The sequence below is a fragment of the Coregonus lavaretus genome, assembly GCF_964263955.1.
Source record: "Coregonus lavaretus genome assembly, chromosome: 37".
Taxonomy (NCBI): domain Eukaryota; kingdom Metazoa; phylum Chordata; class Actinopteri; order Salmoniformes; family Salmonidae; genus Coregonus; species Coregonus lavaretus.
Genome location: NC_140024.1, coordinates 6,753,965 through 6,777,261, shown reverse-complemented (window position 1 = coordinate 6,777,261; position 23,297 = coordinate 6,753,965). Strand labels below are relative to the sequence as shown.

The window sequence follows — 23,297 nt, the reverse complement described above, 5'->3', positions numbered from 1 at the left end:
ACACAGTTTAAATATGGCTCCCAATCAGAGATAACGAGCCGACAGCTGACACTCGTTACCTCCGATTGGGAGTCACTCAATACAAACATAGACATCGACAACCTAGACACCCAACATAGAACATGAACACATAGAATGCACACACCCTGGCTCAACATAATGAGTCCCAGAGCCAGGGTGTGACAGTACCCCGGACTGCGACCGCGCCTCAAAAACCCCAAACAGGGGAGGGCTGGGCGGGCATACCTCCTCGGTGGCGGTTCTGGCTCCGGCCTTGACCACCACCCTCCGATACACCCCCCATAGTACCCCTGGTCCTGTCTAGCCCCGCTGGCCGGAGCCGGACTGACGACACGCGCCCCTGGCTTGGTGCGTGGAACAGGAATGGACCGGAATGGGCTGGCGACGCGCACCACAGACTTGGTGCGGAGAGCAGGAACGAGCCGGACAGGGCTGACGACGCACCCCGTAGGCTTGGTGCGTGGAGGAGGAACGGGCCTTACCAGGCTGACGACTCGCACCCCGGGCTTTGTGCGTGGAGGAGGAACGGGCCTTACCAGGCTGACGACTCGCACCCCTGGCTTTGTGCGTGGAGGAGGAACGGGCCTTACCAGGCTGACTTCTCGCACCCCTGGCTTTGTGCGAGTGGCAGGAACAGGCCGGACCGGGCTGGCGACGCGCACCGTAGACTTGGTGCGGGTGGCAGGAACAGGCCGGACCGGGCTGGCGACGCGCACCGTAGACTTGGTGCGGGTGGCAGGAACAGGCCGGACCGGGCTGGCGACGCGCACCGTAGGTTTGGTGCGAGTGGCAGGAACAGGCCGGACCGGGCTGGCGACGCGCACCGTAGGTTTGGTGCGAGTGGCAGGAACAGGCCGGGTCGGGCTGGCGACGCGCACCGTAGACTTGGTGCGGGTGGCAGGAACAGGCCAGACCGGGCTGGCGACGCGCACCGTAGACTTGGTGCGGGTGGCAGGAACAGGCCGGGTCGGGCTGGCGACGCGCACCGTAGACTTGGTGCGGGTGGCAGGAACAGGCCGGACCGGGCTGGCGACGCGCACCGTAGACTTGGTGCGGGTGGCAGGAACAGGCCGGACCGGGCTGGCGACGCGCACCGTAGGTTTGGTGCGGGTGGCAGGAACAGGCCGAACCGGGCTGTGGAGACGGATAGGAGGCCTGGAGTGAACAGCGGCCACCACCCGTCCTGGCTGAATGCCTACCCTCACACACTCTGTGTGAGGCATCCGCACAGGACGTACAGGGCGGTGTACCCCTGGCCTGGTGGCCTCCTGGATTCGCCCCATCTTTGCCTCCGTCAGCCCCGTCGTCCATGCCGTGTGCCCCCCCCTAAAAATTTCTTGGGGTTGCCACTCGACCCTCCGACGCTGCTCCCACGTCCAGGTTGCCTGTTCCTGGACACGCTGCTTGGTCCTGTGTTGGTGGGTTTTTCTGTCACGATCGTCTGGGTAAGGAGTAGTAGACCAAGGCACAGCGTGTGAAATAAACATGACTTTATTTAATTAAAGCACGAAAACCAAAACAAAACACGATTCATGAAGTCCACGGTTAAACATACCGTCACGGAACAAAAACCCACAAACACAAGGTGAAGACACACAGTTTAAATATGGCTCCCAATCAGAGATAACGAGCCGACAGCTGACACTCGTTACCTCCGATTGGGAGTCACTCAATACAAACATAGACATCGACAACCTAGACACCCAACATAGAACATGAACACATAGAATGCACACACCCTGGCTCAACATAATGAGTCCCAGAGCCAGGGTGTGACAGATAGACGATCAATGAATAAGATATTTAATGATAAAGGGACACAACATCATAAAATAGGCCTACTAAGACGTTATCTCGTTCACCATGACTAATCTGCCCATGGGCAATTAGCCTAGGGTGGTTAATTGAAGTTTTAGGGCTACCAGGCAGTAGGCCTACAGTATAATCATTTTCAGGGCTAGCAGTGGCGGCTCCTGAAAAAATTCTCCGGGGGGGCAATTTTTCTGATGATTTAGGTGACCTACACACATTTTAAAAAAGATATGTCCAGCAACAACATGAAGACAGGGGCAGCATATAAGTCAATACCAGAAGCATTTATTGACTGATCTCAAAAGTGTTGGCTTACCAGGGTTGGTGGAGCCCTCAGTTTCATCTTTGCCTCGCAAAGCTAACTCAAACACTCCGCAAAACTTCACACACTGGATTAGCCGGCTGAGGATGTGGCGGTTCTTGCTAATGTCGTAGTAAATATATTTGTTATAGTGAATATGGAATATGATATGTTGAGTAAAATGTTGTGCTAAGATCTATTTAGGTCAGGAGCTGGTTATAAGTTCTGTTCCTATCCAATAACAATGGACAAAAGGGTCCTATCTTGTCAGCCTTGTCAGTTTCAGTTCTCCAGTAAACTTGTGATTATCAACACTAACCTCATCGTTGTGGCGGCGGACAGCTAGCCTGTATCCCTCATCCAGTTGAGTGGGAATGTTCACTCTCCCCAAAGCAGACAATCTCAAACAGCTATCCATGTGGGTCTTTGACAGCTCATGTTTCTTAATCTTTCCTGAAAGATGGTGCATGTCCGTTACACACCAGTCGCTGTCCAAGCGGTGCTGTCTGCCGTGCCGCCTTCAGGGTGAAAGAGGAAGCAGGGGGTAGCAGAAGACTGCATTAGCTACATCGCAGCCTGCTAGCCAGGTTTTTCGTTCGTACCAATTTTTGGAAAATCCTCGGGTGTAGGACTTCCCCCCTTTAGTAGAAACCTGTTGAATTATTAAATTTGGTCTGGGAGGTCCTAATTGTTTCGTTGACAATTTATCTTCATTTGTTCGCCGACAAAAAGGAACTTCTTTCAAAGACACAATCGAGTTGCACTGAAGCCTAGCCATTTTGATAGTAGTAGTGAATTGATTGACGAGGCTACCCGCTCTTTTCTTAGTTACGTTCATGGTTATGTTACGTATGACGAAAGCGCGTAAGTGCAAGCCCTCAGAAACCCATAGAGATTGTATTGAAAGCTCTGATATTTGAAAAAAATAGATTTTACATGGGAGTCTATGACAGACTTCTGGGCGATTTTCAACCTGACTGAAATCGCCCCAAAAGGGGGGGGGGCCATTTGAAGCACGACTTTAGCCTGATTGGACATTTAGTGGCACTGTGGCAGATCAGACGTCTAGATTACAACACTGATAACTACTGTTGCCTTGATATAATTGATTAGAAAAAAAATCCCTTCCTTTTCCCGTTTGGCAGTGCGTCGCCCATATCGCCCTATTGAACACACCGCCCCTGAGGGCTAGGCATTTTGTTATTTCCAACTATGAAGCTGAATGAATTCAGCCAATAACAATATTAATAGAACGCTGTGTGAAACCTCTGAAAACGTAAATGCCATCAAAATACTAATTTGTAGCCTATACACGCTCAATAGTTTCGAAGGGGGTGGAGGGCTACATCCGCTAATGTGGTGGGGGGCTACATCCGCTCTCCTTACTGATTTGATAGCTGGAGGAGCGACTTTGATCGCGACGCACAAGGTACATAGTCACTGGTGAAGCAGCCAGTCCAGCTTCGAGCTGCCCCGCTCCATAAAACACACTTAAATCGACCCGGGAGAGTAACGGAACAGGGTGGACAGAGTCCAGGAAAACTGGAAGAAAAATCTAGATTTTAACGGGCGGAGAACGATCATATGAAATCTTTACAGAAGGCGCCGTGATTCAAAACAGGCTTACGGAGACACCGCGCTAGATTTGCACGAGTGTTGGACAGCTGCAGCCGACTTCAACTTCTTTGTCGTGGTCTGTAAATAATTGTCAACAAACTTGGACCCGTTATTTAACCTTCAACCGTCTTCCGTTGCTATTGGGCTCATTTGCAATGTGTTTGTTCTGTCAACATTAAGCATGTTACACACAGCAGTTCAGTAAATTACTTGACATATTAAGATTAAAGTCACTATGCGTGCTTTGTGAGCTGGCTTCTGGTGCAGTGACACCAACACGCCAATTACCATAAAGCTGGTTGTTAGGAAATTACTTTTTATCGGCACATCCTGATATGGAATTGTGAGTAAAATTGGGACACGCCCGCAAGCAATAATAGGCTACCTAAGCGTTTTAGAAATCCTGGCAACAGTGCAAGACTTCTCTGATCCCCCTCCTGGGATTGTGGTCTATTCAAACAGAGCTGTGGAGAGGACATGTAGTGTGGCAATCAAAAGGACAACCTTTTAAACAGCTGCAACACCTCTGGATACTCGAATGAACCTTGTTTTCTGGAAGCGATACTGACGGAGTTGATGAATGTCACTGTCCTTATTGATGTCCTCGCCATAGCAAATGTAATATTTTTTCCTCTTAAAATTTACAGTATTTTTGAGAGACTCCTTGGAAGGTGACCAACATAAATTATTCTTAACAACTTGAAGCGCGTCTTTGTACCCAGTGGACACTTGGACAAGGTATCCATTTCCTTGTCCGGGGTTTTGGCAAGCCACGAGTAGGCTATGGCATCCTCATGGAAAAACTGGATTTGGTTACTCTGGAGACGGACTTTAGTTCCCTCTCTCCTCGTGCTTTGGGTCACCTGTCTCGGGACACACGGAGGAGAGGATGAAGCTTTTAATGCAGAGGTAATTGGAACATCTTCACTGAAAATGTCAATGTTCAGAAAGTTCCCTGTGTTACAACAATGCTGTAGTGTTTATACAAAAACTAGTTTTAATGTATCATAATATTCTGCAAAACACACAAGTTATAAAAAACCTCTCACCAAATCCCTGTTAACTTTAGCTGATATTGCAATTTGACTGCCCATCTTTCAATAGATATGGTTGCGCATAACCTTGACAACCTTGCGCTCATCTGATGGCACAAAATAACAATTCTGTGTGCTGGGGACAGGTATTCTTAATAATTTTGGATACCCTGCAAGAACACCAAAATATTTGTTAGGTCAAGTCTGTTCCAGTCCTGAAACAAAAAGTCAGATCACTACTATAAATGTATCTTATTCGTAAGGCATTCATGAGTGCAAATTGGGCACTTTTACACACACATTTTGAACTTAATGACCCAGCTCATTCGGTCTGAGGAACTCGATCCAGCACCCCAAGCTGCATATCCTGCTCATAACTAGCTGTTCCACAATAACAGGACTATCCCTTGTGCGCCGCCAACAGGGTCCTCCTGGGCTGGAACTTCTCCCCAAAAAGGCCATGCCGCTAGCCAAACTACACAAATCTTACTCATTCACTGACACACTGACACACTCTTGCAGTCAGCACCATATGTGGAAAGCTGCTGTTCTTAAAGGATCTCTGGGTCAGATTAAGTAATCCCACTTTCATTACCACATTCTGTAAGCACATATCCATATTATTGGTTCACCACTTTACCTTCCTACAGGTAGGGTTGTTTTGCTTTCTTGAAATACTACAACAGCACCTGAAAAGATATCTGCATCACTGACTGAGCCGTGCTCATCTCACTAGTTGCCCCCTGCTTTGGACATATTCATCAACGGAATGATTAAATGTGGGGGGAATAGGCAAATGCTTTCGCAGTTCGTTTCCAGACCATCACTCTTCCTGTCTTCTGCAGCAGGCAGTGCTGATTCCCAACCTGCTCCAGATAGGTGAGAGTGAGCTGAGATGTAGGCTAATGAGCTTAGCATTAAACATGTGTCCCATAGGGAATACAATGTCCCTACAAATGTGTAGAGAAGAATACGCCCCTCTAGTTTTCCTTTACAACACACCAACTGAATGTGGAGGGCCAGTTTCAATCCAGCAGAGCAGAATCGAAAGTTTGTAATACCTTTTCTCCTTTGTTATTGTATAGGTCTGTGTTTTTGTGGACTTTGTCCCAGCTGCACCCACTTAACCAAGCTGTGTTGACTTTAGTGCTTAGCCTCTCCTGTCAGGTCAAGGCTTAATGAAGGGGTCAGTTATGCACACACTGTTTCTTTTTCTCTCACAGGCCACTGCAGTTGAGGTTGGTTGTTGTGTTGTGACTATCAAAAAATGTTAAGCCACTTTGAAATCATAGTATTAAAACGTAGCCATGTGAGGCAGTCTGAACTACGCACAATCAGCCTGGATCCTTTGCCAACACATGTGTATACACATTTCTCACACCTGTGGGGCTTGTGGCAGATTTAACAGATATACCGTAGCACCTTTATGCTAGCTGGAAGGTTCCTGTGCTGTGAGAGATCAGGAGTTATTCTCCTGCATTATCATGGATGGGAAACACAGTTGTTCTTTTTTTTCATACAGGCCAGATGAGGTCTTTTTATTGTCCCAACTTTCACCCTGGTCTTACCACTGCCAAATATATATATATATTTGTATGTGATTTTATGTGGCACTAGACTCTCAAAGCCCTAGTAACCATGCCGATGGTGTTCTCACAGGAAATGATTTGGCTGCCACCAGAGCAGTGTGGCCGTGTTGTGATGGTGCAGCGTGGGACTGGGTTAGTCTCTGGGGTGTTAGGCTGTGTGTGGTGAGACCACAGTGGTCCACAGCCTCTCATTGTTGGTCTGGCTATCAGTAGAACATACAACTGATGTGAGAAAAGGAGATACACTGTTATAACATGTTATAGTACCAATATTATAACGTAATAATATATTTATAATACTATAATATGGCATATTTAGGAGAGACATTGTAAATGTAAGAAAATCCCATAAAGGTGTATAAAACATTCTTGTCACATAATAAATCATCCACTAATGAATGTAGTACAGACTCTTAGATTGAAACACTGTGCTGAGGAAAATCAATATTGTCATCAGTCAGTTAGTCAATACTGATCACATCAGTGATGGGTCGGCCACTGCGTGCCTCTGCATTCTTATCTAAGTTGTGTTTATGTTTGTGTTTTGGTTGAGTGCACTCTGAGTAAGGCAGATTTGTGACTGACTAGACTGAAGGATTATGATGAGGAATGAGGCTCATACACAGGTAGTTACTGCTGACCTGGCAGCCATTGTTTACGAGACAAAAAGACCTTGGGGCCTTTCTTGTCCCAACATGCCACATCCTGGCAGAGTATTAGCATTGTAGTGTTTAGGTGGTAATGGGGTCTTTAAGTGTAGTCAAGGAGATCTGTTGACTGAGGGATTGTTTTAAACATCTGGGGTGGGGTGGAGACTGACGAGAACAGACAGCCTGTTAGTTAACGCCTATCTGCCAACGTCTGTCCTCAAGGTGTGGGTTGGTGTTCACCTGAAAATGTCACGCTTTTTGTGTGTTTTCACTAAACTGTTCCACTTAACCTGTATCTGATATTCTCTCTCCATTCAATTCAATATAAAGTGATCAATCAGCATGCATGAATAGTATGCATATGAGCTCAGCTGAGATCTTGAATGGATTCTCCCTTTTGCATTTACTGAACATTCTCACTGATGTTATGGTCATCAGCTCCCTTCCTCCCTGCACCTACAGCTTGACCTATCAAAGGAGACTGGACTCCTACACTGTCTGATGAACAGAGATGAAGTGGGAGTGAGGGAGAGTGATAAATGATAGAGAGAGGGAGAGAAAGAGAGTGAACTAGGCGGCTTGCTCAGCTGTGCTGCATGTGATGGTTAAGTGTGACAGCTGTTTTCCAAATGGGACACAAACAGAGGAGAGACATTTAGGCCTGCAGGACTCCCAGGCAGCTGAGGAGCAACAATGAGAGCTCTTGTCTGGAGAGGACTGTTTCAGAGTGAAAAGAGGGAGAGAGAGGGAGAAAGAGAGACCAGCATAAAGAAGAGGTGGAGAAGTGGGAGGGGCTAGGGTTTATTAAGTCTACAGAACACAGGAGGCCGACTGTATTGCTTCCTGAAACCCTATCTTTATCCCCAGTTTAACCCTTAACGTTGGCAGAGCCGGCCTCACTCTATTTCTGCTTGTCCGTGCAGCATGCCTTCTCTCTGTATTCCAACCAGTTCCTTTGTGTTCCCCTGAGGTTACCCGTCGCCATGGGCACAGCGAGCTTTCATCGCCATGGCGAGAGGTAATGAGTAGCGATGAGAACGGGAAATGCCATGAACCTCTAATGGTGACTCTCTTCCCTCCGGATCTCTCTCTCTCGATCTCTGTTTCTCTCTCTCTCTCTCTCTCTCTCTCTCTCTCTCTCTCTCTCTCTCTCTCTCGCTCTCTCTCTGTTTCCATCTCTATCTCTGTTTCTCTCTCTCACAAGACACTCGCTTACAGAGTAGGACAGTGCCTGTGTGTGTTTTTTATTTCCTCCTCCTGTCTCTCTCTCCTTCATTTTTATTCTCTCTCTGCTGGAGGTTAGGACCAAAAGATGGCAGACTACCAAGTGCAGGGAATAAAAGCATTCTCCATTTGTTAGTGTCTTGGCTGACATTGTGCGGGACGCAGACACTCACACGCGCACACACACACAACCACATACACTGAGTGATGCTCGTTTTACAATTCCTCGTGAATTGCTGGATCCAGGAGGCCTTCGTTTTGGCAGGTAGGCTCAAGGTCTTATTGAAGGAGCTGCTGACAGGGTAGCTGATTGGACTAAAAGAAGTCCTGTGCTTCACTCCCCCCTGGAACCATAGCCTTGCTTTGTATTCATTACAGATGATTCTTAAAGGGTAGGGTACAGATTGAAGCACTTTACTTTTTAAAAGGGTGCTTTCATATATCTATAACGTGGTGTAGCCTATTTCTCTTGTTCCAACGCCCTTCAATAAATACCATCCCAAACGATGCCAGAGAGAAAAGAAACCTGGTTGTTGTGTCTTTTACAAGCTGGGATAATATATTTTCCGTCTTGTATGAACACACCCCTTCACCTCCTACACTCTCCAGAATCCCGGACTCAGATTGTTTGAACGGGCCCTTATCTGGAAGATAAGGTGGGTCCCACCTAAACCAGCTGTAAACCAGCCATTCTCTGCTTCCACCCATATCCAATGAAAATATAGGGAAAGGATCTGCCTGAATTTGTATGAAAGAGAGAGACCACAAATATAGAATGAGGGAAGCAAAAAGAGGGAGCCAGCCAGTAGGGGGTTGAGAATGTGACAGGAAAGAGAGAGGAAGTTGATATCAGAGAGAGAGAGGGAAGAGGAAGAGAGTATGAGAGGCTGGAGAGAAAGAGCAGAGAGAGAGACAGAGCAGTGTTTCAGCTGTCTGGAAGGCGCTCTCTTGTCAGCCGTGTTTCCAGAAGTAGCAGCAGCATGGGATCTGGGGGCTCCAGTTGGTGCCCTGGAGAAAGAGGGGTTTACATTCAGCCTGTGCCCAGAAACAGGGCCGGCTATTCAGTCCTGCTCCACAGCAGAGGGAGGGGACCACAAAGGCCTGTGTCTTCTGTGAGCATGGGGGTTGGAAGGCGGAGATCATGCCGGCCAGAAACCAGAGGGAGCCCCATGCAACCAGGAACAGCAACCCAGGCCTGGTCCTTAGATAGAAGAGAAGTGGGCATTATAGCACTCCTCCCCCACCTCTCTGCTTAGTCCGGTGCCTGTATGGTAGGGATAGGTCCACTTCTAATCCCCCCCCTGGTAAATCACTCATTTACTGCTCTGGGAGGAGGTGTGTCTTTAAGAGTTTCTCAAGAGGTCCATGGTTGCTTGTGTAACAGGGTTAGAGCGTCTTACTATTCTTGTGTAAATCATGTGGCCGCTTCACACACTCAGTCACACAAGGCAGTCTTACAAATATCAGAGGAGTGACATTTAAAGTGTGGCCATTCACATCTCCCTCCATGTGGCTTCTAAAGATTGTCCAACAGATGGAAGTGGAGCAGAATGATTCAAGGCAGAGAGATAAAACATCTCACTGGATGTTAAATGGCTCTTCAGAAGATCAGGAAATGTATGCCACGTGTTTTCCGTGTCTTTTTTCTTCAGTGAAAATATTGACTTATTGCTTTTGCCTTACTGGTTCATACGCTGGGATTGATCATCTCTCGGACACAAACTGCTGTCAACAAAATGGTGTCTCTGCACAGCTGTGTGTAATCAAACTCAGAGATGCATAAAGTTAACCCACTGTGTTAACCCTGCTCTCAATCACTAGCCCTGTTATTGCCTCCACATTGGTTACAGCAGGCAGGCCGGTAATTCAGCAACCACAGTATAGGGTTAATTGTGTTTATTACAGTATGTGTGTGGGGGACTTCTTATGTAATTAGCGCTAATTACATAATTAAAGATCAGTAGCTTCCTATACAGTAGCGTGGGCTTCAGAGAAAAGCGAACCCCTGCCTCACCTTCTCCTCCGCCTCCCAGGCATATCCCATCAGCTGAGGGTTGAGGTGTGGTCATTTTGGTGTGACTGGTTAGTTCCTGATCTCTCTCTTTCACAATGGTTTAGCTGATAGAGTTGCGTGGCCACCCTGTTGAGTGTCTCCATCTGTAGCTCTATCCGCCGTGACGCTCTGGCACAGCCTCTGGTGGTATTAAATATCCCTTTAACAGGTGGAACGGTCAATCTGAAGTCTGTGATTGTATCTGGTTTCTCCCTTCATGTCTTCCTCCCCCACACGGCAGTTACGCTGTTCTGTATGCCTTTTAAGCTGTGTTTACACAGGCAGCCCAATTCTGATCTTCTTTTCACTAATTGGTCTTTTGACTACTCAGATCAGCTCTGAAAAAGATCTGACGTGAAAAGATCTGATGTCGTTGGTCAAAAGACCAATTAGTGGAAAAATTGAGAATTGGGCTGCATGTGTAAACGCAGCCTTAGAAGTGTACACTCTGTATGGTGTTAAGTTTCTCTCTCTCTGTCCCTCTCTCCTCTCTCCTCTCTCTTTCTCTCTCTCTCTCTATCTGTCCTTCTCTCTCTCTCTCTGTCCTTCTCTCTCTGTCCCTCTCTCTCTCTCTCTCTCTCTCTCTCTCTCTCTCTCTCTCTCTCTCTCTCTCTCTCTCTCTCTCTCTCTCTCTCTCTCTCAGTCATGGCTGCGGATGTATGGCTACCTACCTCAGGCCAGCAGACAGATGTCCACCATGCGGTCAGCTCACATCCTTTCAAATGCAGTCAGCGACATGCAGCGTTTCTACGGCCTGGAGGTCACCGGCGCGATGGACCAAGGCACGGTGACGTATGTCACACTTCCTTCCCTATTGTGCTCTGTCATTGCTCCCATTACTGCCATCCTAATGCTATTCTCCTGAACCAGACCTCTCTCTCTCTGATGCCTATGTGTCCAATCATGTCAATGGATTCATTTCCTAGTTTGTAATGGATTTGTACAGTATGAGGGAGACGGAAGGATTTGAGCCTTGGAGTGATAAGTTCATAGGAGTGTGAGGTGGCCTGGTCTGGTCTGGGATGTAGATATCAAATCCCCAACAGGGAGCAATGTCTTCCTATCTTTAGGGGTGGCCTATCTTGAACCCACAGATCAGTTACTGCACATAAAACGCATTCACTTTTCTATGGTACAGCACCTGGGCTGGTATCATGGGCAGTGTATCTCATAAAACCCCAGTGTGACACTGTGTAGAGGAGTGGGGAGTGTAACCCTGGTATCCTCTCCTAGAGCCATGCGGAGGCCGCGCTGCGGAGTCCCAGACAAGTTTGGGGGTCAGATTAAGACCAACGTTCGGCGGAAACGTTATGCACTCACTGGCCACAAATGGAACAAGAGCCACCTCACCTACAGGTAAATAACATAATTTACTTAATCTTGGTCAATCTTCATCTATAACCAAATTCCAAATGAGTTTTCATTTGGATTCCTCCTCTTCCCTTGCAGTATACAGAACTACACACCAAAGATTGGGGAGTACAACTCGTATGAGGCCATCCGGAGGGCCTTCAAGGTGTGGCAGAAGGTGACCCCGCTGACCTTCGATGAGATCCCCTACCAGGAGATCAAATATGGCCGGAGGAAGGAGCCTGACATCATGATCTTCTTTGCCTCGGGTTTCCATGGAGACAGCTCACCCTTTGATGGCGAGGGCGGGTTCCTTGCCCACGCCTACTTCCCTGGTCCTGGTATGGGCGGTGATACTCACTTTGATTCTGATGAGCCATGGACCATCGGCAATGGGAACTTGCAAGGTAGGTGATGGATGTGGATGGATACCAGTCTCTTTAGCTCTACACCAGAACCATTACATCTTATACATTCTTATTCATTAAATGCAACGTCCCTGCTTTCCGCTCTCCTCACCTACTTTAGCTGGCCTTTCCCTACCTTCCCCTTGTTTACCATAGTTGGCATGACAAACCACATCATCACTCATTTGTTGAACATTTGTTGAGTTTTACTCCTCCATTACCTCCATTAAACTTCAAAGTTAGATGGATGACATCATACAGCTCTTACAACTCCCACCGGCTCTCAAAGCCGTGTTTTAAGGAATGGTGGTATTCTTTTCATCCTTTCAATCATTAACCAAACTGGTGTTGCCCAGAGGGTCTTGGTGAGTGACTGAGAGTTTTCCCTGCCTTGTGGAGGTGAACGTTGTCATTTCCTGAGCCAGTCAGAGCAGAGAGAGATGATTGGCTATGCTTGGTGAGGTCGAGAGAGTAGGAGGTGTTACTGGACAGATCACAGAGAAGTCTAAATGCCACAGTGAGGGTTTTGAGGTAATTCCACAGTGGGAGATCGGTTTTTGAGTTGACCCTTTCTTTAACACTGTTGTATCCTCATGTAGCCTGGGTCTTTAAAACTCTCTGACACATTACTTTTAACGGTCTTTTAAACCACGAAAATTCTAAAAGTAAAGGTCAACTAAGTGCTCGTGGCACATTAAGGACATTGTTGGCTAAGCTTAAACATGCTTGTCAAGTGTTGTGGTTATTACACACTGATATCTAACAAAGCTGCATGTCTATTCATTAGGCTCTTAGATGGGGATATGTGCTGCTGTGTTCATTTTAGTGAGGAGGAAGAGAGATAAGTTGGCTCTTCTCCCGAGACGTTTGAAGTCTGTGAGCCACATTGTTGTCAGGGTTACCTTACAGAGCCTTCTTTCTTCCCATCTCTCTCTCTCTCTCTCTCTCTCTCTCTCTCTCTCTCTCTCTCTCTCTCTCTCTCTCTCTCTCTCTCTCTCTCTCTCTCTCTCTCTCTCTCTCTCTCTCCTCTCTCTCTCTCTCTCCCTTTCTTTCTCTGTATCCTGTGGTATATTTTTAGAGTCACATGGATGTGCTGATAGCCTGCTAAGTCACAGATTGTGGTTGGAGGAGAAGTTGGAAGGGGATGGGAGGGGATGGGAGCATGCAGCTGACAAAAAGAGGAATCCTGAACATCTCAACTTCCTCAGATGACAGAAGCCATGACATAATGTAGTTCCACACGATGCTGTCTGTCAGTATAATAGAGCGATCCCTACAGACATCTCACCAACCACCCTCAGCATTCATTTCAGACAAGATGGCCCACAGATCAGGTCAAAGTTCAATTAAAACTGGAATGGAATAATTTGTCATTCACTGGGAAAGTACCAGGCCATAACTTGGAACCAACTTCAAAGGCGAACCTATAGGATAGGTCAATTAAATTCAAGGCAATTTCCATATACTTTTTTTGTGAGTGTCCACAGGATGTTCTTTGTGGAGGGTGGTTGAAGTGGCAGTCACTGTGTCATAGATGTGTTCTCTGTTGCTGTGACAATGCATCACTGTCAGTCTGTCTGGGACAACGGCAGGCTTTGATTGGGGTATGAGGAGTGTGTGTCTTGATGCTTATCAGAAGACATTAGACCGACCACTTTATCTACTGAGAGCACCATTAACACCATTAAAAACCCTGAACAAGCACATTTTTGTGCATTGACTTCATAACCTCAATGGGAGGAGCTTACTGTCTGAACATAATAATATAATAATAATAATATGCCATTTAGCAGACGCTTTTATCCAAAGCGACTTACAGTCATGCGTGCATACATTTTTTTGTGTATGGGTGGTCCCGGGGATCGAACCCACTACCTTGGCGTTACAAGCGCCGTGCTCTACCAGCTGAGCTACAGAGGACCACAACATAGACCACTGCCCCACCACCATGTAGTCTCAGTTAGAATGACGTAACTATATTCCTCACTTGGCCAGCTCTGGGGATCAATAACCAGGGTCAAAATGGGAAAACCCCTTGACTTCCCCCCAACCCCCACCTCCAACCCAATCCACAGCTCCAACCCATCCCCATCTCCAACCTCAACCCCAGGTCCACCCCCAGCTCCAACCCCAGCTCCAGCCCCAGGTCCCACCCTAGCCCCAGCTCCAACCCCATCCCCAGCTCCAACCCCAGGTCCCACCCTAGCCCTAGCTCCAACCCCATCCCCAGCTCCAGCCCCAGGTCCCTCCCTAGCCCCAGCTCCAACCCCATCCCCAGCTCCAACCCCAGGTCCCACCCTAGCCCCAGCTCCAACCCCAGCCCCAGCTCCAACCAAAGCTCCAGCCCCAACCCAAGCCCTGAGCTCTCCAAGTCAACTCTATTAGCTAAACTTGCCAAATATAGCTGTCCTTCATTTCACGCCAACCATTTTACAACCATTCTTTTGGAAGCTATGTACAGTACATTTCTGTCTTTCATTCAGTTTCCTAAGGCTTCACTACTAGCTTGTCATGTTTTCAGTGCCTTTTGTAGCATGGAATTAATGATGTTTTCTGGCTCCTTAATCAACACACGGTTAGTTAGCGTGTGGAGAGAAAGGATGAATAAATACGTTGTGTGAGATGCTGCCTGAATGGCCTGTTCCGCTCGTTGTCTGCCATTCCCTCCTGGGTGACCCCAGTAACTCTGTTAACACTTCCTGCTTGTGGCCACAGCTCAGGTCTCTGCTCAGGTCTCAGTGGTGTTACACAAGGGGACTTACATTTTTGTCATTTAGCAGACACTCTTATCCAGAGCGACTTACAGTTAGTGAGTGCATACATTTACATACTGGCCCCCCGTGGGAAACGAACCAGACAACCCTGGCGTTGCAAGCGCCATGCTCTACCAACTAAGCTAAACGGGGCCAGTTTTCTCACTTTACTCACTCACTGTCTATTTTAGGTTTAGTCGTGACATGGTGTATACTTCTTAAGTGCCTTGAGTATGATAATGACTATCCTCCTTCTCTCTCTCTCTCTCTCTCTCTCTCTCTCTCTCTCTCTCTCTCTCTCTCTCTCTCTCTCTCTCTCTCTCTCTCTCTCTCTCTCTCTCTCTCTCTCTCTCTCTCTCTCTCTCTCTCTCTCTCTCTCTCTCTCTCTCTCCAGGTAATGATCTGTTCCTTGTTGCTGTACATGAGCTGGGCCATGCCCTGGGCCTGGAACACTCCAACAACCCAATGGCCATTATGGCTCCTTTCTACCAGTGGATGGAAACGGATGACTTTCAACTGCCCGAGGATGACCTCAGAGGAATACAACAGATCTATGGTGAGTTGGCCGTCTGTAACAAAACTACTGACCTGAAAAGGTTGGCTGTAAGAGCTTTGGTTTTTATAAATTTATAAGAGTAGTGGGCACCGCTTTGATTACAACTCTGATTGGTCTGTGTTTCCACTCTACATGCCTCCTGCCCACAGCATGCTCTAAGTGGAAAATCAGCCTGCTGATTCACATATCCACTTATCTAGCTCGGGCAAAACCAGGACACAGCTCCCAATTATGAGATCAGTTGGAGGACAAATCTCTGAGCCCTTGATTTCCTTTTAGGATTTTTGAGTGGAGAGTAGCCTATAACTGCTGTTATTTGATGCGTTTATCACTTTATTTCTGCAGGTCAGCCAGGTGGTACACCCACCCAGGCTCTTCCCACTGTCACTCCTCGCCGGCCAGCCCAGCCAGAACCCAAACCCCCCAACTCTCCACCCAATTCTCCCCCCAACTCACCCCCCAACTCTCCTCCCAACACTCCCCCCAGATCTCCCCCTAACTCTCCCCCCAACGCCCCACCCCGGAGGCCAGATAAGCCCCGCACGACTGACCGCCCGGACCACTACGGCCCCAACATCTGTGAAGGGAACTTCGACACGGTCACCATGCTCAGGGGAGAGATGTTTGTGTTCAAGGTGAGGACCTCAGACTGCCCCCACACATATGAGATGAGTTGATTCAGTCTCAGGGCTTCTGCTAGGAACAGATGCTCTTGGATGACTGCATGACCTACATACTGTCACTGGCTACCACCCGGTTACTCTACCATGCACCTTGAGGGCGCTGCCCTATGTACATAGTCATGGAATACTGGTCACTTTAATAATGGTTACATACTGTTTTACCCACTTCATATGTATATACTGTATTCTAGTCAAGGCCCATATTCAACTATTGCTGTACATATACTATTCTTCAGATATACTACATATTCTATCCATATACTGTCCATATTGTCTATACATCCCGTCACATATATATATTTATACTCCAGACTCCGACATTGCTCGTCCTAATATTTCTATAGTTCTTAATTCCATTATTTTACTTTTTAGATTTGTGTGTATTGTTGTGTATTGTTGAATATTACTGCACTGTTGGAGCTAGGAACACAAATATTTCGCTACACCCACAATAGCATCTGCTAAATATGTGACCAATAAAATTTGATTTGATTTGATCTAGTAGGTAATTTGATCAAAGGCTGGTCATATTGCAGCCAGTGGGCGTGATAACCATGCTGCTGTCTGTCTATGTCTCTCAGTAGTGCAGTAAAAGCTGCTATGCCCAGGTTAGGAGCATCTGGAGAGCTTTATGGGCAGGTGGATCAGGGCCTGAGTCCAATTGGGCCCTAAGCAGGCTGTAAAACCCCAGAGCCGCTCTCTTTTATGACATGGAGCCCAGTAAAGAGGAGAGGAGCAGCACTCTCTAGGTCTCAGGTGTGCCTTAACAACTACTGGACCAACCAGTACAGGGCTGCGGAGATGGCTCTCATTTGAACCATTTGTCAAGCCATTTGCTGACAGCTGGAGAGAATTTCACTGTTTATGCTTCAGTTGATGTGGTCAACTCCTCTCTTATGTATGAAAAGAGCCAGTGCTTGACTTGGGCAGGAGCTCGCCGGAGCTGAGTACCTAAAATGTTTTACTGCTTGAGCTCCTGCACTTCTTATAGAATATTAGCTCAAAAGTATCCTGCACCTAAATATAAATATAAACAGTACCGGCACCTAAAATGAGTGCCGGCACCTATTTCAGTCCAAGTCAAGCACTGAAAAGAGCCATGTTCCCTCTACGGCACTATCACTTCTCATTCTTTTGGCTGTATCTAAATAAGTTGGATGTCTCTTTTTTCCAAGAACTGCCATTTGCCTTGACTTCAGTTATCTGTCTCTCTGTCCAACTGTCTCTGTGGTAGAGGGCAGAGGAGGTGTACACTACAGGCAGCATAGAGTTGGAGGGGAGTGAAGATATGAGAGCAGGGGGTATTTATATGTCATCAGGCTTTATTTGAAGTACACATACATTAGCTTACGATAGACTGTAGCTTCACAAAGCCGTCTCCTGCTAATGCCCTTAGGAAAGGTACCATCAAGCCCAGACTGTCCCTGACGTTGAGTAGTGTTCATATTAAGGAATATCTGGTCAGTTCTCTTTTCTCTTGTGTGCCAGTGAGGTTCCACAGTCAGTAGATTTGACTAGTGGGAGTGGGGGTTTTCAGAATCGTAATTACACTTCTGTTATCCTCTTCTCTTCCTGCCTCTCCATGTTCACAGAAGATTGGAGTAGATTGGATGCAGGGCAGGTCTGCTTTAAATTATGTTCTGTTCACTAACAGGCTGCGCTCCTCGCTTGAAGGACAAAGACAAGCGCTGCTGCCAGGAAGATGCAACTCTTAGCTTTTACCATTAATGCTGACAGCCAATGCTATTAACTTACCACTAATGAATGAGCTTGCAGATCCGTGAGGTAGTTTTTGGAAAGCACTCTTAGGCCTACACTGAGAGGGCGATTTCCTTCTTGTACCGTTTCAGACATGTTTTGTGCTGACTTAAAACAAACATAACAGTTTAACTACTTTATATAAGTCCAACTCGTAAAACGCTCCTCATGCAACATGCAGCATGCCCAAACCAGTTCCTACAGTAATTGGACATGCGATATGCTCAGCGCTGTGGTTGTGGGTATTAATAGCCTTCTAGCATTGCCTTAGTTATTTCATTGTCTGTTCTGGTAGGCTTGTCATGTAGTGCAGGCATTCGGATGCGCTTGGGAGCCCGACCACCCAGCAGCAGGCTTCTCCTGAACCCCAAACACTGCTGGAACAGAGCCTGTGTTATAGTCAGGTGACAGAGAGATTACGGACTAACAGCTGTTTCCCTCACCTTTTAAATGGAACTTAATGTGCCCTATTTTCTCTGTTTCTATAGACGGGACCCTACCCTCTTTTTTAGGCACTGCAGAGTGTGCCATGGCGGTGAAATGAAAGGGGGGAGTGTGTGGCGTGGAGAAGGGTAGGGGGGTTAGTGGATGTAGAGGAGGGGGGCTGGGTGTTAGAACAGACGGTTTCAATTTAGAGGCCCTTGGCTGCGTTCCTGGGTCTGGTTTATATATTAGACAGGTCTGAAGTAATCTCAAGGTCTGGGCCTGAGCCAACGAGATGGAGGGAATGTGAAGGTCAAGCTCGGACACGCACCGCACCATGAGACTAGGGACTTACTGAGGACACACTGAGAGAAAGAGAGAGAGAGTGCGAGAGAGAGAGAGAGAGAGAGACAGAGACAGAGAGAGAGAGAGTATGCGTATGTTATTGAAGTATTTCTCCCATTGATTGATCCAAACTGTTGAACGTGGCTGTGAAGACTTCCTCCTCCAGGCAATATGCTAAACAGACTGATAGAGAGGGGATGTTTAAGAACTATCAGGCACATGGCCCATCATGTTTGACACTCTGTTCCTCTCTCCCATATGACTCTGCAATTTATGGATTGCATGATGGTACTTAACTGCTGATACACAGTCTTGCGTCCATATCTGGTGTGCAGGCAGCAACCCCCAGCTATGTCTGGAGCTCCAGAGAGCCATGTCACAGGCAGGGTCAGAGGTTGGAGGTCATGCTGAGCATTAGAGCTCCAGTGGATGTGCCCTCTAACAGCTCTCCCTGCTCTTTTCTGACAGGGTCGGTGGTTCTGGCGGGTGCGGAGGAACAGGGTCCTGGACAACTACCCTATGCCCATTGGTCACTTCTGGAGGGGACTACCTGGAGACATCGATGCAGCCTACGAGAGACACGATGGGAAATTCGTCTTCTTTAAAGGTATTTGTACTCTCCTAATAATTTTACCATATGTGCACGTAAGACTACAAGCAGGCGCGCAGGCATACACACGAACACACGCACACACACGCGCACACACACACAGTCAGTCATTGTTGTTTTTTAAATGAGGGTTAAACAGAAGAGAAATAGTCCAACTCAGAGGACTGGAACAGTGTTTGTTAATGTGCTGAAGTAGCAGCAATCACAAAACAACTGAACGCTTTGGTTACACTATAATGAAGCATTGTTGCTGATACCAAAATGGATTCACAGACATTGTTTCTGTCCTCTGTGTGTATTTTCTTTTTATGCTAGTGTGCCTTGGAGACTAAACATAAAGCTGTTAGTATTTTCCACATTACAATTTCATTACAGTGAGTAAACATTGCTAATTTCACATTAACACTTATTTTTGCAGACATTAAGTGTTCCTTGATCTCCACATTCACTTTAGCATGGAGCCCCAAATGTATTGTAACCCCGGATAGTATATTACGGACAAACGGTCTTTGAATTGATAGAAGAGATTATGTTTCTGTCTAAATGGAAAAGATAATGACATCGTCAAGTTAAAATGGGAGGACTGGAGATCCCTAGAGTTTTGTGCTGAAATGCAATCGGATTGGGCTAGACATGAGATCTCCTTGGTGGCAGTGAATGCTCGTTGGCTCGAGCTGTAATCCTCTGCAGACTCCTCATTCGGTCACAACTACCTCTTTCCTCCCTGCACCGTTGCCACAGAAACCGTCCCATACCCCCAAACACTTTAGGTTTTAACTTTCATTTCGATCATTTTCCCTCATTAGGTTGACATAAAAAGTTATTTTGCTGCTGTAAGGTTTTCTCCCAGACCTCATTGCGGCTTTCTATTGATTTCCCCCCACCTCCTCCTCAATTGTTAAACCACAAATGTAATAATATCCTTAGGAGAGCCTACACAATATGATTTGTCTGTAGAGGTTATTGTAGATCCCGCTGGCATCTCTTTGCTCTATGAATTTTGTAACCAGAAACAGTGAAAGACAGATGGAGATAGTGAAACCGCTTTTTGGGGATACATTTGAGCTGTCGCTCTTTAAAACAGCTGGCTCTCCCTAGAGAAAGTCTTCAGGGCAAATGATGTCATTTGGCAAGACCTTCTGAAATTTGGATGACAGCCATAGGAAAGAAACTAAGGGACCAAAAAGTTGGCCTGCAACATCTGGCAGATGTGAGTGAGAGAGTTGCATCAGCCGTTTGTCTCCAGATGCTGACTGCAAAGGTTTTCTTTTCAATGAGAACTGGGCCAGGAGAATAGAAAGCATGTTGGTGGTGCCTTTGTGTCTAACATACTGTAAAACAATACAAAACGACTCACCATGTCCTCGACATTTCCACTCTAACCACTTCAAATGCATTATATCTAACCAAAGCTGTGCATAAACTCTATTGCTCTCTCTATAATGTCCATTATTGGTGCATGCTAGCCAGCAAATAAACAAGACTGTAATGTAATGGCGGGTTAACAGTTTCCATAGCGATATCCAGGTTTATGAGTGGTAGTTGTTGGAAAGGGAAAGTCCATATGCATTGCTCCACAAAGGACCATTAACCATGAATCCCTTTCTCCCTCCCTCCTTCTCTCCCTCCGTCCCTCCTGAATTATTATGTCCCACCCAATATCTGTCCTCCCCTTTCTCTCATCTCCTCGATGTATATGTTCCCCCACCCCTCCTACATCACTGTCCTCCTCCTCCTCTCCTCTCCTCAACCCTCCTCTCCTCCACCTGTAGGGAATAAGTACTGGTTGTTCAGGGAGGCCAACCTGGAGCCTGGTTACCCCCAGGAGCTGACGGACTATGGCAGGGACATCCCCTATGACAGGATAGACACAGCCATCTGGTGGGAACCATCAGGTTTCACATACTTTTTCAAAGGAGACTGGTAAGGAAGGGACTCTCCCTGATATCTGTGCATTTCATGACTGTTGCCCTTTTTCATGTTGATAGATGGAGTTTCGATCATGTCTTCACTACTGTGAATTGTCTTCTATTGTTTTGGCTATGGAATATGTTTTTACACGATTACGATGACATAATCTCTTGGCGTGTAAGGATGTGGCATCAACTCTTTTGTGCTGACTGCTTTGGCTTAGAAGGCACATACACCCTGAGTTCTACATGAATGCCTGATTTAACGTAAGTGCTGTATAGTGGTTTAACATACTGTTATTCTCTCCCTCCTCTCATCTCTAGGTACTGGCGCTTTAACGAACAGTCCCGTGCAGTCGACAAGGACTACCCCAAGCCAATCAGTGTGTGGGGCTCTGCGGTCCCGTCCTCTCCCAAGGGGGCTTTCCTCAGCGATGATGGAGGTGAGAGAGGCGAGAGGGTGGCCAGGAAAATGGCAGTAATAAACACTGAACAAAGGAGAAGGGTGGGTCTGGTCAATCAGAGAGAGAGGGAGAGGGGGAGAGAGGGAAGGAGAGAGAGGGGGAGCTTAGTGTAGGGAATATGAGCTGAGTAGGGAAAGAAGTGACATCATCTTGAAAGGACGAAAGAAAAAGACAACAAGCTTTTTTTGCTGTCTTTTCCCCCCCAAAACTGTACTGTATTTACTGTCTCACTCAATGCCATGGATAAGTATTTGATTATCATAACAGTGTATTTTGTACCAAACATCCTCCCTCTGTCTTCCCCTCCCAGCTTATACATACTTCTACAAGGGATCCAAATACTGGAAGTTTGACAACCACCGGATGAAGAGTGAGCCGGGCTACCCTAAATCCATCCTGAGGGACTTCATGGGCTGCAGTGTGGACCTGGACCCAGATAGAGACAGGGACACCGACGCAGGCCGAAAGGTCCCCGACGTGGATCGCCCGCCCTTCAACCCTGACGCCGGCCGGGACAAAGACAAGGACAAGGAGAAGGACAAGGAGCGGGACCACACCAACGATGTAGACTATAAGGACGAGAGAGACGAGGAGACCAACGAGGTGGACGTGGTGCTGAAGATCGACGAGAGTGAGACGCGCGCTATGAACATCATCATGGTGACAGTACCCCTGATCCTGGTGCTGTGCATCCTGGGACTGACCTACGCCATCATCAACACACTGAAGAGGAAAGGAGCTCCCAAACTGCTGGTCCACTGCAAACGCTCCATGCAGGACTGGGTGTGACCTCTGACCCACTTAATAACCCCCCCCCCAACCTGAACCCTACCCTCGTTCTTATATATTCTCATCCAAAACATGATAGTATAGACATACGTGCAAATACATACATACACGGATTCAAATATACACACACACGCACACACACACACACACAGCAAACATAAACACATACTCCTAACTCCTCCCCCTCCCATGGTGCTCTACCCAATGAGTTGACTGTAGTCTGTTTATTTCAGAAAGTTTGCACATAGTTTTTTGTTTTTGTTTGGTTCATATTCTGTGTTTGTTTTCTAAACCAGGAAGTGTCTGCATTATTTTCTCTCTCTCCGCCCCGTTACAGAGGGTTTCTCTGAGATAACTTCCATCTGGTTCTTGGATTAACCTTTGGAGAACAAAAACAGAGACAAAACAGAGCGATAGAGAGAGACTGCAGCACAGAATGAAGAGAGTGAAGGAGGTTTGATTCTGTGAAAAGCAGAGAGCCCCCCCTCCCTTTCCCACTCCTTCTCCCTCCCTCCCACCTCCCTCACTCAGGACTCCTTCAGCTGAAGCAGGCCTACTGCAGGTCAGGTATCAACAGGAGAGAGAACAGCGTAAACAGTGTCACTTCTGAACTGTAACTCACCCAATGCCTTTTATTACTACACCTTCCATGTTGAACAGCCAATAACTGAGCTTTTGGTTTTCTCATCTGTTTTTAGTTCAAGGGCACCATGGATGATATTGGAAATGTTGTCCATACTTTATAGACAACTTTCACAAATGTTTGGCTTATTCAACCAAACATGGTCCCATGGTGGCTTTTTCATTTCTAACCTTGTGTCGGTCCTGTTAAACCATGGCGATGAGAGTTTGAGTTGTTATGATAGGGAAGGGTTGGAAAAGAAAGGTGCTTCTTTCCTATTTTTTTAAGACAAAGGCAATTCACTGTGAAATGACTCTGTGTGGGAC

At 46.9% G+C, this 23,297-nt stretch overlaps 1 protein-coding gene across 1 annotated transcript; it reads left to right on the top strand.

The window, feature by feature from the left end:
• The first annotated feature begins 4,445 nt into the window (after nucleotides 1-4,445).
• Nucleotides 4,446-22,441, top strand: LOC311111904 (matrix metalloproteinase-15-like). The gene is made up of 10 exons (XM_084154823.1): nucleotides 4,446-4,660; nucleotides 10,945-11,093; nucleotides 11,535-11,657; nucleotides 11,751-12,058; nucleotides 15,206-15,367; nucleotides 15,713-16,002; nucleotides 19,045-19,183; nucleotides 20,959-21,109; nucleotides 21,421-21,539; nucleotides 21,871-22,441. The coding sequence occupies exons 1-10, from the start codon at nucleotides 4,535-4,537 to the stop codon at nucleotides 22,347-22,349; spliced, it is 2,046 nt and encodes a 681-aa protein (XP_084010949.1). The 5' UTR covers nucleotides 4,446-4,534; the 3' UTR covers nucleotides 22,350-22,441.
• Nucleotides 22,442-23,297: the final 856 nt, after the last annotated feature.

What these genes read in the sequence shown, in the direction of transcription:
- LOC311111904 (XM_084154823.1), top strand. Translation starts at nt 4,535, where the DNA reads ATGGCATCCTCATGGAAAAACTGGATTTGGTTACTCTGGAGACGGACT. An exon ending in GAAATTCGTCTTCTTTAAAG is followed by an intron (nt 19,184 to 20,958) that starts GTATTTGTACTC and finishes CTCCACCTGTAG; the next exon opens with GGAATAAGTACTGGTTGTTC. An exon ending in TACTTTTTCAAAGGAGACTG is followed by an intron (nt 21,110 to 21,420) that starts GTAAGGAAGGGA and finishes TCTCATCTCTAG; the next exon opens with GTACTGGCGCTTTAACGAAC.